This window comes from Pseudophryne corroboree, chromosome 1, assembly GCF_028390025.1.
Source record: "Pseudophryne corroboree isolate aPseCor3 chromosome 1, aPseCor3.hap2, whole genome shotgun sequence".
NCBI classification, from domain to species: Eukaryota; Metazoa; Chordata; class Amphibia; order Anura; family Myobatrachidae; genus Pseudophryne; species Pseudophryne corroboree.
In genome coordinates, this window is record NC_086444.1 from 393791223 (window position 1) to 393806684 (window position 15462).

Consider the following 15462-nt stretch of genomic DNA (forward strand, 5'->3'; position numbering starts at 1 on the left):
TAGAAAGACCGACAGGGGTGAGTTAAGGGTGTTCTACCCTCCCGTCACCCCCCCTAACCCTCCCTGCCCTCTGCCTAACCCTTACCTCACCCCTTTTGCTCTGCCTACCCTCTATATGTCTCACTGTCTGCTTATAGCTGTGCAGCAGTGTTACGTCTGTCCCGCAGCACCACTCTCTGCCCCTGCTGCTGCCCTGTCACCAATTTAGGATTTTTAAATGTTGTTTATTTTCAAATGAAACATGCCACAACATGTTGGCCAGGCCACCAATTCAGTACAGGGGAGGGGGGCGCCAAAACATACCCTTGCTCCCGGCACCATGGCGCCTAGCTACACCTCTGCTACGAGCAGTGTAGGCAATAGACATTTTGAAATGTACTAACGTATCAGATTTTAGGGATATCTATGCTTGAGAAGGTCAAAATTAAATGACCAATTCTCAAGAACACATATTAAAACTTGCTGTATTAGACTTGAGGGCCAGAGATGGCAAACAGTGTCCATAAGTTTTGACAGAATTCCCATATGTAACATTGATGTCTATTAGGTTGAAAATGAAAAACATAACAAATGATACTGCCAGTTAAGAATATATGCTGAATCATTATACTTTTAACCTATTAACCCTTAATATACCAAGCCTACCTCGTCAACGTACGTTACCAAGCTGGGGTCTTCAGATGACCCCACGTTTTTTTGTCTAAATTCTCAACTGTTTGATGCAGTAAATTACTAAAATTATGTGTTTTGGGTTTCTGAAGGGAGACGTTCTAGTAAGGGTACGACAGTTAGTATAAAATATTTTGTTTATTTCAAGAGTAGTTAGCCAATAAAAGCCATACATTCTTCTTCTTTACAGCCTAATTACACAGTATTTCTCTGACGTCCTAGTGGATGCTGGGAACTCCGTAAGGACCATGGGGAACAGCGGCTCCGCAGGAGACTGGGCACAAAAGTAAAGCTTTAGGACTACCTGGTGTGCACTGGCTCCTCCCCCTATGACCCTCCTCCAAGCCTCAGTTAGATTTTTGTGCCCGACCGAGAAGGGTGCACACTAGGGGCTCTCCTGAGCTTCTTAGTGAAAGTTTAGTTTTAGGTTTTTTATTTTCAGTGAGACCTGCTGGCAACAGGCTCACTGCATCGAGGGACTAAGGGGAGAAGAAGCGAACTCACCTGCGTGCAGAGTGGATTGGGCTTCTTAGGCTACTGGACACCATTAGCTCCAGAGGGACCGAACACAGGCCCAGCCTCGGAGTCCGGTCCCAGAGCCGCGCCGCCGGCCCCCTTACAGAGCCAGAAGCAAGAAGAGGTCCGGAAAATCGGCGGCAGAAGACATCCTGTCTTCACCAAGGTAGCGCACAGCACTGCAGCTGTGCGTCATTGCTCCTCAGCACACTTCACACTTCGGTCACTGAGGGTGCAGGGCGCTAGGGGGGGGCGCCCTGAGCAGCAATAAAAACACCTTGGCTGGCGAAAATACATCACATATAGCCCCCAGGGCTATATGGATGAATTTTAACCCCTGCCAGATTCCACAGAAAAACGGGAGAAAAGGCCGCCGAGAAGGGGGCGGAGCCTATCTCCTCAGCACACTGGCGCCATTTTCTCTCACAGCTCCGTTGGAGGGAAGCTCCCTGGCTCTCCCCTGCAGTCACTACACTACAGAAAGGGGTTAAAAAAGAGAGGGGGGCACTAATTAGGCGCAGTATAACAATACAGCAGCTATAAGGGGAAAAACACTTATATAAGGTTATCCCTGTATATATATATAGCGCTCTGGTGTGTGCTGGCATACTCTCCCTCTGTCTCCCCAAAGGGCTAGTGGGGTCCTGTCCTCTATCAGAGCATTCCCTGTGTGTGTGCTGTGTGTCGGTACGTTGTGTCGACATGTATGAGGAGGAAAATGATGTGGAGGCGGAGAAATTGCCTGTAACAGAGATGTCACCCCCTAGGGAGTCGACACCTGAGTGGATGAGCTTATGGAAGGAATATGTGACAGTGTCAGCTCTTTACAAAAGATTGATGACATGAGACAGCCGGCGACTCAGCCTGTGCCTGTCCAGGTGTCTCGAAAGCCATCAGGGGCTCTAAAACGCCCGTTACCTCAGATGGCAGATACAGACGCCGACACGGATACTGACTCCAGTGTCGACGATTAAGAGACAAATGTGACTTCCAGTAGGGCCACACGTTACATGATTGAGGCTATGGAAAATGTTTTTACACATTTCTGATAATACCAGTACCACTAAAAAGGGTATTATGTTGGGTGAGAAAAAACTGCCTGTAGTTTTTCCTGCATCTGAGGAATTAAATGAAGTGTGTGATGATGCGTGGGTTTCCCCCGATAAAAAAGTTATTAGCATCATACCCTTTCCCGCCAGAGGATAGGGCACGTTGGGAAACACCCCCTAGGGTGAATAAAGCGCTCACACGCTTGTCTAAACAGGTGGCACTACCGTCCCCGGATACGGCCGCCCTTAAGGAACCTGCTGACAGAAAACAGTAAAATGTATATACACTCACACGGGTGTGATACTGCGACCAGCAATCGCCTCAGCCTGGATGTGCAGTGCTGGGGTGGCTTGGTCGGATTCCCTGACTGACAATATTGATACCCTAGATAGGGACAGTATATTACTGACTATAGAGCATTTAAAAGATGCATTTCTATGTATGCGTGATGCACAGAGGGATATTTGCCGACTGGCATCAAGAGTAAGTGCGCTGTCCATTTCTGCCAGAAGAAGGTTATGGACAAGACAGTGGTCAGGTGATGCTGATTCCAAAAGGCATATGGAAGTATCGCCTTATAAAAGGGAGGAGTTATTTGGGGTAGGTCTAACAGACCTGGTGGCCACGGCAACGGCTGGGAAATCCACATTTTTACCCCAGGTAGCCTCTCAACATAAGAAGACGCCGTATTATCAGGCGCAGTCCTTTGGGCCCCATAAGGGCAAGCGGGCAAAAGGCGCCTCATTTCTGCCCCGTGGCAGAGGGAGAGGAAAAAGGCTGCAGCAAACAGCCAGTTCCCAGGAACAGAAGCCCTCTCCCGTTTTCTGCCAAGTCCTCAGCATGACGCTGGGGCTTTACAAGCGGACTCAGGCACGGTGGGGGCCCGTCGCAAAAATTTCAGCGTGCAGTGGGCTCACTCACAGGTGGACCCCTGCATCCTGCAGGTGGTATCTCAGGGGTACAATTTGGAATTCGAGACGTCTCCCCTTCGCCGTTTTCCTAAAGTCTGCTTTACCGACGTCTCCCTCCGACAGGGAGGCGGTATGGGAAGCCATTCACAAGCTGTATTCCCAGCAGGTGATAATCAAGGTACCCCTCCTACAACAGGGAAAGGGGTATTATTCCACGCTGTTTGTGGTACCGAAGCCGGACGGCTCGGTGAGACCTAATTTAAATCTGAAATCCTTGAACACTTACATACAAAGGTTCAAATTCAAGATGGAGTCACTCAGAGCGGTGATTGCAAACCTGGAAGAAGGGGATTATATGGTGTCTCTGGACATCAAGGATGCTTATCTCCATGTCCCAATTTACCCTTCTCACCAAGGGTACCTCAGGTTTGTGGTACAGAACTGTCACTATCAGTTTCAGACGCTGCCGTTTGGTTTGTCCACGGCACCCCGGGTCTTTACCAAAGTAATGGCCGAAATGATGATACTCCTTCGAAGGAAGGGAGTTTTAATTATCCCTTACTTGGACGATCTCCGGATAAGGGCAAGATCCAGGGAACAGTTGGTAGTCGGGGTAGCACTATCTCAAGTAGTGTTGCGGCAGCACGGTTGGATTCTTAATATTCCAAAATCGCAGCTGATCCCGACGACACGTCTTCTATTCCTAAGGATGATCCTGGACACAGTCCAGAAAAAGGTGTTTCTCCAGGAGGAGAAAGCCAGGGAGTTATCTGAACTAGTCAGAAACCTCCTAAAACCAGGCCAAGTGTCAGTGCATCAGTGCACAAGGGTCCTGGGAAAAATGGTGGCTTCCTACGAAGCAATTCCATTCGGCAGATTCCACGCAAGAACTTTCCAGTGGGACCTGCTGGAAAAATGGTCCGGATCGCATCTTCAGATGCATCAGCGGATAACCCTGTCACCAAAGACAAGGGTGTCTCTCCTGTGGTGGTTGCAGAGTGCTCATCTTCTAGAGGGCGCAGATTCGGCATTCAGGACTGGGTCCTGGTGACCACGGATGCCAGCCTGCGAGGCTGGGGAGCAGTCACACAGGGAAGAAATTTCCAGGGCTTGTGGTCAAGCCTGGAGACATCACTTCACATAAATATCTTGGAGCTAAGGGCCATTTACAATGCCCTAAGCCAAGCAAGACCTCTGCTTCAAGGTCAGCCGGTGCTGATCCAGTCGGACAACATCACGGCAGTCGCCCATGTAGACAGACAGGGCGGCACAAGAAGCAGGAGGGCAATGGCAGTAGCTGCAAGGATTTTTCGCTGAGCGGAAAATCATGTGATAGCATTGTCAGCAGTGTTCATTCCGGGAGTGGACAACTGGGAAACAGACTTCCTCAGCAGAAGTCTTCCACATGATTGTAAACCGTTGGGAAAAACCAAAGGTGGACATGATGGCGTCCCGCCAAAACAAAAAATTGGACAGGTATTGCGCCAGGTCAAGGGACCCTCAGGCAATAGCTGTGGACGCTCTGGTAACACCGTGGGTGTACCAGTCAGTGTATGTGTTCCCTCCTCTTCCTCTCTTACCAAAAGTACTGAGAATTATAAGACGGAGGGGAGTAAGAACTATACTCGTGGCTCCGGATTGGCCAAGAAGGACTTGGTACCCGGAACTTCAAGAGATGCTCACGGAGGACCCGTGGCCTCTACCTCTAAGAAGGGACCTGCTCCATCAAGGACCCGGTCTATTCCAAGACTTACCGCGGCTGCGTTTGACGGCAGGGCGGTTGAACGCCGGATCCTGAAGGAAAAAGGCATTCCGGATGAAGTCATCCCTACCCTGATCAAAGCCAGGAAGGATGTAACCGCAAAGCATTATCACCGCATTTGGCGAAAATATGTTGCGTGGTGCGAGGCCAGTAAGGCCCCGATGGAGGAATTTCAACTAGGTCGATTCCTGCATTTCCTGCAAACAGGAGTGTCTATGGGCCTAAAATTGGGGTCCATTAAGGTTCAAATTTCGGCCCTGTCAATTTTCTTCCAGAAAGAACTAGCTTCAGTTCCTGAAGTTCAGACGTTTGTAAAAGGGGTACTGCATATACAGCCTCCTTTTTGTGCCTCCAGTGGCACCTTGGGATCTCAATGTAGTTTTGGGGTTCCTAAAGTCACAATGGTTTGAACCACTTGAATCTGTGGAGTTAAAATATCTCACATGAAAAGTGGTCATGCTGTTGGCCCTGGCCGCGGCCAGGCGCGTGTCAGAATTGGCGGCTTTATCCTGTAAAAGCCCTTATCTGATCTTCCATTCAGACAGGGTGGAATTGAGGACTCGTCCTCATTTTCTCCCTAAGGTGGTTTCAGCGTTTCATCTGAACCAACCTATTGTGGTACCTGCAGCTACTAGTGACTTGGAGGACTCCAAGTTGTTGGACATAGTCAGGGCCCTGAAAATATATGTTTCCAGGACGGCTGGAGTCAGAAAATCTGACTCGCTGTTTATCCTGTATACACCCAACAAGTTGGGTGCTCCTGCTTCTAAGCAGACTATTGCTCGTTGGATTTGTAATACAATTCAGCTTGCACATTCTGTGGCAGGCCTGCCACAGCCAAAATCTGTAAAAGCCCATTCCACAAGGAAGGTGGGCTCATCTTGGGCGGCTGCCCGAGGGGTCTCGGCTTTACAACTTTGCCGAGCAGCTACTTGGTCAGGGGCAAACACGTTTGCAAAATTCTACAAATTTGATACCCTGGCTGAGGAGGACCTGGAGTTCTCTCATTCGGTGCTGCAGAGTCATCCGCACTCTCCCGCCCGTTTGGGAGCTTTGGTATAATCCCCATGGTCCTTACGGAGTTCCCAGCATCCACTAGGACGTCAGAGAAAATAAGAATTTACTTACCGATAATTCTATTTCTCGTAGTCCGTAGTGGATGCTGGGCGCCCATCCCAAGTGCGGATTGTCTGCAATACTTGTGCATAGTTATTGTTAACTAAATCGGGTTATTGTTGTTGTGAGCCATCTATCCAGAGGCTCCTCTGTTATCATGCTGTTAACTGGGTTCAGATCACAGGTTGTACGGTGTGATTGGTGTGGCTGGTATGAGTCTTACCCGGGATTCATGAATCCTTCCTTATTGTGTACGCTCGTCCGGGCACAGTATCCTAACTGAGGCTTGGAGGAGGGTCATAGGGGGAGGAGCCAGTGCACACCAGGTAGTCCTAAAGCTTTACTTTTGTGCCCAGTCTCCTGCGGAGCCGCTGTTCCCCATGGTCCTTACGGAGTTCCCAGCATCCACTACGGACTACGAGAAATAGAATTATCGGTAAGTAAATTCTTATTTTATCTTAATCCGATGCGGGACACATAGAAAAATCAGGCGTAAAATAGTTGTTATAGATACGGCAGGATCACAAAAAATAACATTCTGGGGTCCTCAGAAGACCCCCCTTGGCATACCTCCCAACATGACCCTCTCCAGAAGGGACAAAATGGTATGCTCCTGGACTTTTCTCTTAATTTATGTTTGCAGGCATCTGTTTTGAACAGGGTAATGGATAAGAAAAGTGTTACTGCACAGGTGATGGCAATCATAAATTAAGAGGGAAGTCCAGGAGCAGAGCATTGTGTCCCTACTGGAGAGGGTCATGTTGTGGGAGGTATGTCTTGGTATACTAAGGGTTAAAACAAAAATACTTGAACGATTGCTGTAACAGTAAATATGGCACTAACAAAGATTTTTGTAAATAAAACAACTGTAAAACCAATATATTCCAATTAACTCTAATAAATGTACGAATGGTCAACACTTACTGCTAACCTCAGTGTTGTGTACAGAATGCATAGTTTGAGTTGTGCTTAATAGCTTGTATGCTTTTTCTGTACACTGCAGCAATTCATTTCCTGTATTTCTACGTTTCTACACTAGATGGGGCTGTAGGTTTTGTTAAATGAATTCAGACACCACAGCAAGCAAATATGTCTTGGATTTAGCGTCTTTTATAAAATATATGGTTAAGGAATAGTATACAGTACATTAATGAACTACTTTCAGGAAAAATAATTATCACAATGCTTGTGTAATGTACATGTAGCTGCATTTTTATAATTATAAAACTGAAATTTTGTAGTATTTTTATTTCTATAGTAATTAAATGTTTAACTGATGTACAAGTATATTGGGTTAGCATTATCCTAGCCTTAAGTTTAGACCTGGGTTATTAATAGTTTGACACTAATTTATTTATTTATTTATTTTGTACTTCACCCCTCCACCCATGCAAATGTTTATAGTGTGATGTGAAATGTTAGCTTGTGCTCATGATTTGCCCATAATAGTATATGTCGTTATTTACGCTTTCCATTTTGCACAATTTAGGAAATGGTCTAAATTCTATAGTTCTCTATTCAGTGCTATGGGATCCTTGTGTTCCCTTAGAAATAAGCAAAAATTATACTTTTAATAAAAAATAAAGACATATTTAAGTATTGCCTGTGGTATGTACATTATGTACTTTGTGCACTGAAACTTATGATAACCTTCTTGTAATTCACAGGAGTGCCCGCTGTGTTAGACTGGACAGACAATGGTTTCAGTATGTGTTTCGGAGTCAACCACCTTGGACCTTTTCTTCTCACCAACCTCTTGTTGGAACGCCTCAAAAGTTGTGCTCCAAGCCGCATTGTTAACATCACTTCCAATGTCCATAAATATCAAAAGCTGGACTTTGCTGACTTAAACTATAACATAGTGCCTCTATTTTCATACTGCCGCAGCAAATTAGCTAATGTGTATTTTACCCAGGAATTAGGCCGGCAGATGGAGAGGCATGGAGTCACAGCATGTGCTGTACATCCAGGTCAGAGGAAGCCCCTTTTCCTTGTACATTGCATTATGTGGTGTAAACCTTTCCATTTCTTACCTATACAAATGCTGTTCCTCCTAACATGGTTCTACATAATAACGACTGAGCAATCAGTAATTCTTCATCTCATCACAGGGAACTTACCTAACTAACAAGCAGATTGGCTCCACAGTCCCCATTTATTCTGGGTTTTTATTATTTATTTTATTTTTTTTAAATAATTTTCAGTATGTTTTAGATCTCTGAATATGGAAATCCCAGTCCAGCCATAGGATGAGATGTATCATCCCTCCTAAAGAGTGGACAAGTGGAGAAGTTGCCCATAGCAACCAGCTTCTAGCTAGCATTTATTAAGAACAGTCTTATGTTGATATGTACAGTGTATCATGATAGGTAGAAGTTGATTAATTGCTATGGGCAACTTCTCCACTTATCAACTTTTCCACTCTTTAGAAAGCTTCGTACATCTCTCATGGTACATGAACATTCTGTGGTAAAACACTGCTTTAATATAATCACTTTTTATGACATGGAGTGGTCAGCGCGCTCCTTAATAGAAATTAAGAGAGGGGAGAGGAGATAGTACAGGGAAGGGATGCAGCTATAGATTTGTAGATATGTTATTCTGTTTGTGTGTGGATATGGGTTTATGACAATGAACAATCTAACGGTGGTTTCTAATCGTCTACTTTATTAGAATGATATGTGTTCAGATAAATCTTGCAGGCTGCCCTTTTATCAGCAACCTCCTTATAATAAAATATTGTACCAACAGTTCCTTATCACAGACGTTCCTTCACCACTGTCAGGTGTGTCCTGCAGACTACCCTTTGCACGGTATACCTTCCTAGTGGTATACCCGAAAAGGAACCCCAGCTCAGGTAAATGTCGGGTGGACCCTGCGGGTCACCTTTACCATAGGTGTGGTGGGTGCCTATGTGCCCTCTGAAGCTGTGTCCTACTTGTATGTTTTGGGGGTATGACCAGTGCGGCGTCCCGCCTGTCAGTCCCCTATCCTGTGCAGCGCTGAGGTGTGGGGGTCGTGGGCTGTGTGTATCACACTTACCGCCGGGGGCAAGTCTCTGCCTGTCGCCGGTGACCGCGTCTTTTCCTTCCACAACCTCCAGGCCTTGGTCCTCCTCGTCAGTGTCCTCCGTTCCTTCTGGTCCGTGCACGGCTCCAGCAGCCGCCGGTCTCCTCCGTCCACGGGTCCCGTCTGCAACTTCCTGGTTCACGCGCCACATGCGGTATCACGTGAGCGGACTGTAATCCTTGACAAAGGCATCCGTGCTGAAACGCGTTGGGAACTTGCTAAGAAACATCACATTCATTTACAGATCCCCCTCCCCGGCCGGAGAAGGGGACGCAGCAGCACTCACTACAGACAGTCCGCTCACGTGATACCGCACATGACGCGTGAACCAGGAAGTTGCAGACGGGACCCGTGGACGGAGGAGACCGGTGGCTGCTGGAGCCGTGCACGGACCAGAAGGAACGGAGGACACTGACGAGGAGGACCAAGGCCTGGAGGTTGTGGAAGGAAAAGACGCGGTCACCGGCGACAGGCAGAGACTTGCCCCCGGCGGTAAGTGTGATACACACAGCCCACGACCCCCACACCTCAGCGCTGCACAGGATAGGGGACTGACAGGCGGGACGCCGCACTGGTCATACCCCCAAAACATACAAGTAGGACACAGCTTCAGAGGGCACATAGGCACCCACCACACCTATGGTAAAGGTGACCCGCAGGGTCCACCCGACATTTACCTGAGCTGGGGTTCCTTTTCGGGTATACCACTAGGAAGGTATACCGTGCAAAGGGTAGTCTGCAGGACACACCTGACAGTGGTGAAGGAACGTCTGTGATAAGGAACTGTTGGTACAATATTTTATTATAAGGAGGTTGCTGATAAAAGGGCAGCCTGCAAGATTTATCTGAACACATATCATTCTAATAAAGTAGACGATTAGAAACCACCGTTAGATTGTTCATTGTCATAAACCCATATCCACACGCAAACAGAATAACATATCTACAAATCTATAGCTGCATCCCTTCCCTGTACTATCTCATCTCCCCTCTCTTAATTTCTATTAAGGAGCGCGCTGACCACTCCATGTCATAAATTCTAATACAGGAGGTAAGACGCCTCCAGGTCCAGCAGCACTCGTTAGTACTTTTTTCCCTTTGTGAGCGCAGCCCCCATCCATTGAAAAAATTTATATAATCACTATCTAAATAAGGATCACTTTGCATTATATGCTAGAGATTAACATTTCATATATTTGCATATAGTAGGATGTGGTCATAGTGTTGACATTTACAGTGTCGACAGTTATGATGTCTACATGAGCATATCAACATTTGCAGAATGTCAACATGTGAAACTGCGACTTTCTGCAAGGACCAGAGGGTTAGGGTTACACTGTGGGAGGGGAGGGGAGGGCTTTGACCGTGAAGGGTTAGGGTTACTCTACAGAAGGGAAGGGTTAGCTTTAGGCTTTGGTAGCAGCGGGTTAGGGTTACGCTACAGGAGGGGAGCGTTAGGCTGTGGCAGTGGAGGGTTAGGCTGTGGTAGCAGCGGGTTAGGGTTACACTACAAAAGGGGAGGGCTAGGCTGTGTTAGCGGGTTAGGGTTACACTACAGGAAGGGAGGGTGAGGTTGTGGTAGCAGCGGGTTAGGGTTACACTACAGTAGGGGAGGGTTAGGCTGTGGTAGCAGCAGGTTAAAGTTGCACTACAGGAGGGGAGGGTGAGGCTGTGGTAGCAGAAGGTTAGGGTTACACTACAGGAAGGGAGGGTGAGGTTGTGGTAGCAGCGGGTTAGGGTTACACTACAGCAGGGGAGGGTTAGGCTGTGGTAGCAGCGGGTTAAAGTTGCACTACAGGAGGGGAGGGTGAGGCTGTGGCAGCAGCAGGTTAGGGTTACACTACAGGAGGGGAGGGTGAGTCTGTGGTAGCAGTGGGTTAGGGATACCCTACAGGAGGGGAGGGTTAGGCTGCGGGGAGGGGGGGGGGGTTAGGGCTACACTACAGCAGGGGAGAGTTAGTCTGTGGTAGCAGCGGGTTAGGTTTACACTACAGGAGGGGAGCGTTAGGCTGTGGCAGTGGAGGGTTAGGCTGTGGTAGCAGCGGGTTAGGGTTACACTACAAAAGGGGAGGGCTAGGCTGTGTTAGCGGGTTAGGGTTACACTACAGGAAGGGAGGGTGAGGCTGTGGTAGCAGCGGGTTAGGGTTACCCTACAGGAGGGTAGGGTTAGGGTTACACTACAGAAGGGGAGGGTTAGGCTGTGGTAGCAGCGGGTTAGGGGTACACTAGAGTAGAAGAGGGTTAGGCTGTGGTAGCAGTGGGTTAAAGTTGCACTACAGGAGGGGAGGGTGAGGCTGTGGTAGCAGCAGGTTAGGGTTACACTACAGGAGGGGAGGGTGAGTCTGTGGTAGCAGCGGGTTAGGGATACCCTACAGGAGGGGAGGGTCAGGCTGCGGGGGGGGGGGTGGGGGGGGGGGGGTTAGGGCTACACTACAGCAGGGAGAGTTAGTCTGTGGTAGCAGCGGGTTAGGTTTACACTACAGGAGGGGAGCGTTAGGCTGTGGCAGTGGAGGGTTAGGCTGTGGTAGCAGCGGGTTAGGGTTACACTACAAAAGGGGAGGGCTAGGCTGTGTTAGCGGGTTAGGGTTACACTACAGGAAGGGAGGGTGAGGCTGTGGTAGCAGCGGGTTAGGGTTACCCTACAGGAGGGGAGGGTTAGGGTTACACTACAGAAGGGGAGGGTTAGGCTGTGGTAGCAGCGGGTTAGGGATATCCTACAGGAGGGGAGGGTTAGGGCTACACTACAGCAGGGGAGAGTTAGTCTGTGGTAGCAGCGGGTTAGGGTTACACTACAGAAGGGGTGGGTTAGGCTGTGGTAGCAGCGGGTTAAAGTTGCACTACAGGAGGAGAGGGTGAGGCTGTGGTAGCAGCGGGTCAGGGCTACCCTACAGGAGGGGAGGGTTAGGCTGTGTGTGTGTGGGGGGGGAGGGGGGGGGTTAGGGCTACACTACAGCAAGGGAGGGTTAGTCTGAGTTAGCAGCGGGTTAGGGTTACACTACAGAATGGATGGGTTAGAGTTGCATTACAAGAGGAAAGGCTTAGGCAATAAAAAGGGAGGGTTAGGCTGCAGGTTAGGGGATTAAAGGGGGAGAGTTAGCATATGTACCTAAAAGGTGTCGGGACCCTGACCATCGGAAAGCTGTTTGTTGGTTTTCTCATCACTGGCATCCCAAGCGCCGGCATCCCGATGCCATCCCATTTTTTGTATGCAGCTGTAATGCTTATGGTTTTTGTCTTGAGTACAGTAGTTATGTTAATTATTTGTATTCAATACTGCACCCTTTTTTTTTTTTTTGCAGGCTATGTTGTTGGTGATTGGACATCCAAGTTTTCCATCCTGTTCCGTATAGTGATGTGTGTCATCACGTCATTGTTCTTCATCTCTTGCCAGGCAGCCGCTCAGACTGTCATATACTGTGCTGTATCGGACGACATTCTCCAGCACAACGGTGGCTACTTCTCAGACTCTAAGCCGTGCAAGTTACAACCCCATGTGCAGGACGCTGGCATTGCCAAAAAGCTTTGGGAGGCAAGTGAAGCAATGGTTGAGCTTACCTCCTCCCCCAGAGAACATTTAGCTTCAAGAACAAGATAGTTTCAGTATAACTGAATATTTTAGTTCTTTATCAGATGTATAATGCTGAATGAGAAATATTCATTCTCCTGTCTATACTAAGCGAGTTTGAAGGTAGCTTTGAAGAATGTAAATATTTAAATGATCTTAAGTCTCTCCGTATAGTGATTTACACCTGCTGCTGCTTCTCCGGACGCTCCTGAGTGCAGCTCACGTGGAATTTAAATAATGCTTTGTGTTCTCAGTCTATTAATAGGTAACCGTATTGTATTTCTGTCTCCGTTTGGTGTAATATTTGAAATGACTGTCCCTTGTATGTGACCCTTCCCTGCTAATCAGTTCTTGATATAAGAAAGAGATTTGTGACATTCCAAAGTGTGTATGTATCTTACCAATTCCCTGAGTATTGTATATACTGTAACATTATCCCTGCAAGCTATAGTATTATACTCTGTTCCTTAAGGCCTAGATAGGCTGACTGCAATGCACTTCAGACTGGTGTGCATAGGGGGAAAAATATGCTGATGTTGAAAATGTTATCTGAAATATATTTATGGTTACTTTCCAAAAATATACATTCTATAAATGTGAAAATGTTATTAGCTGTCTTATGTAATGGCGTCTGTATTTTAGATAGGAGAGTACCCTTTTATCTTTTGTTTTCTATTATTGAAGTGAATATGATTGATGTAGGGCATGTTATCTTGCACAACAAATCCTTACCAGTACACTTTGTTTTTTATTAAAGACTTACATTCTGGCGGTTGATTGGTTTTTTATTTTTATTTTAGTTGTTCCATTTTTATATGAAGCCAATTGGACTATTTAATGTATCTATTAAATGAAGGCCATCTAAAGAGGAATACATACATGTATTCTGACTGGTACTGTACCTTCTGGGCTGTTCACCCTTCCAGTCAGTACACTTTCACCAAATTCCAGAATAAATCAGACGTATGTACTTTTTGTTAAACTGGTTCCACTTGAAACGTCAGATTAGGATGTTTTGCATGTGCTTGTGTTCTGTGGTTGCTTGTGTTCTTTTGCCACCTGTTACGTTGACTACTCTCCTTGACAGTCTTTTTTTTTCAAGATCAACAACTAGGTGGGCTACTGTATATTACTGTGGTGGAGGCTGCAGGAATGTTTACTTACACTTCCTCACTGATGTGCTGAGAGATCATTACTGGTAATGAGTGCTTCTTTTGTGTCATTTGTTCTCCATCATAAATTGCCAGTCAGGGCCAGGTAACCTATTTGAAGAATAGTGTAAATAGCTGCTAAAGTCAGTCAGGGATTTTTATTGGGTAGGTACAGTATATATTTATTCCCAGTATGTTTTGTGCCATATGTTGCAATTTGACTCACGGGCCTTGACAACAGCCTGGATTTCCAAGTGATACAATAGAATAATTTTTCTCTGACGTCCTAAGTGGATGCTGGGGACTCCGTCAGGACCATGGGGAATAGCGGCTCCGCAGGAGACAGGGCACAAAACTAAAGCTTTAGGATCAGGTGGTGTGTACTGGCTCCTCCCCCTATGACCCTCCTCCAAGCCTCAGTTAGGTTTTTGTGCCCGTCCGAGCAGGGTGCAATCTAGGTGGCTCTCTTAAGGAGCTGCTTAGAAAAAGTTTTTAGGTTTATTATTTTCAGTGAGTCCTGCTGGCAACAGGCTCACTGCATCGAGGGACTTAGGGGAGAGAAGTTCAACTCACCTGCGTGCAGGATGGATTGGCTTCTTAGGCTACTGGACACCATTAGCTCCAGAGGGAGTCGGAACACAGGTCTCACCCTGGGGTTCGTCCCGGAGCCGCGCCGCCGACCCCCCTTGCAGATGCTGAAGATTGAAGGTCCAGAAACCGGCGGCAGAAGGCTCTTCAGTCTTCTTGAAGGTAGCGCACAGCACTGCAGCTGTGCGCCATTGTTTGTCACACACTTCTCACCAACGGTCACGGAGGGTGCAGGGCGCTGCTGGGGGCGCCCTGGGCAGCAATATAAATACCTTTTATGGCTAAAAAATACATCACATATAGCCCTTGAGGCTATATGGATGTATTTAACCCCTATTACAAACTACGGGAGAAAAGCCCGCCGGAATAGGGGGCGGGGCTTATTCTCCTCAGCACACAGCGCCATTTTCCTGCTCAGCTCCGCTGTGAGGAAGGCTCCCAGGACTCTCCCCTGCACTGCACTACAGAAACAGGGTAAAACAGAGAGGGGGGGCACTTTTTTTGGCGATATTTTATATATTTAAGCTGCTATAAGGATACAACACTTATATAAGGTTGTTCCCATATATATTATAGCGCTTGGGTGTGTGCTGGCAAACTCTCCCTCTGTCTCCCCAAAGGGCTAGTGGGGTCCTGTCTTCGATAAGAGCATTCCCTGTGTGTCTGCTGTGTGTCGGTACGTGTGTGTCGACATGTATGAGGACGATGTTGGTGTGGAGGCAGAGCAATTGCCGGTAATGGTGATGTCACCCCCCAGGGAGTCGACACCGGAATGGATGGCTTTGTTTATGGAATTACGTGATAATGTCAGCACATTACAAAAATCAGTTGACGACATGAGACGGCCGGAAAACCAGTTGGTACCTGCCCAGGCGTCTCAGACACCGTCAGGGGCTGTAAAACGCCCTTTACCTCAGTCGGTCGACACAGACCCAGACACGGACACTGAATCTAGTGTCGACGGTGAAGAAACAAACGTATTTTCAAGTAGAGCCACACGTTATATGATCACGGCAATGAAGGAGGCTTTGCATATCTCTGATACTGCAAGTACCACAAAAAGGG

At 47.4% G+C, this 15462-nt stretch overlaps 1 protein-coding gene across 4 annotated transcripts in view; it reads left to right on the plus strand.

The window, feature by feature from the left end:
* Nucleotides 1-13427, plus strand: part of LOC134886975 (retinol dehydrogenase 12-like) — a 193232-nt gene extending 179805 nt beyond the window's left edge. For all 4 annotated transcript variants that reach the window (XM_063913183.1, XM_063913182.1, XM_063913181.1 and 1 more), the window contains exons 4-5: nt 7692-7994; nt 12393-13427. In XM_063913183.1, the coding sequence (XP_063769253.1) occupies nt 7692-7994; nt 12393-12688 (599 nt within the window). In that variant the 3' untranslated portion in view covers nt 12689-13427. The remainder of the gene's footprint in view (nt 1-7691; nt 7995-12392) is intronic.
* The last annotated feature ends 2035 nt before the right edge of the window (nt 13428-15462 follow it).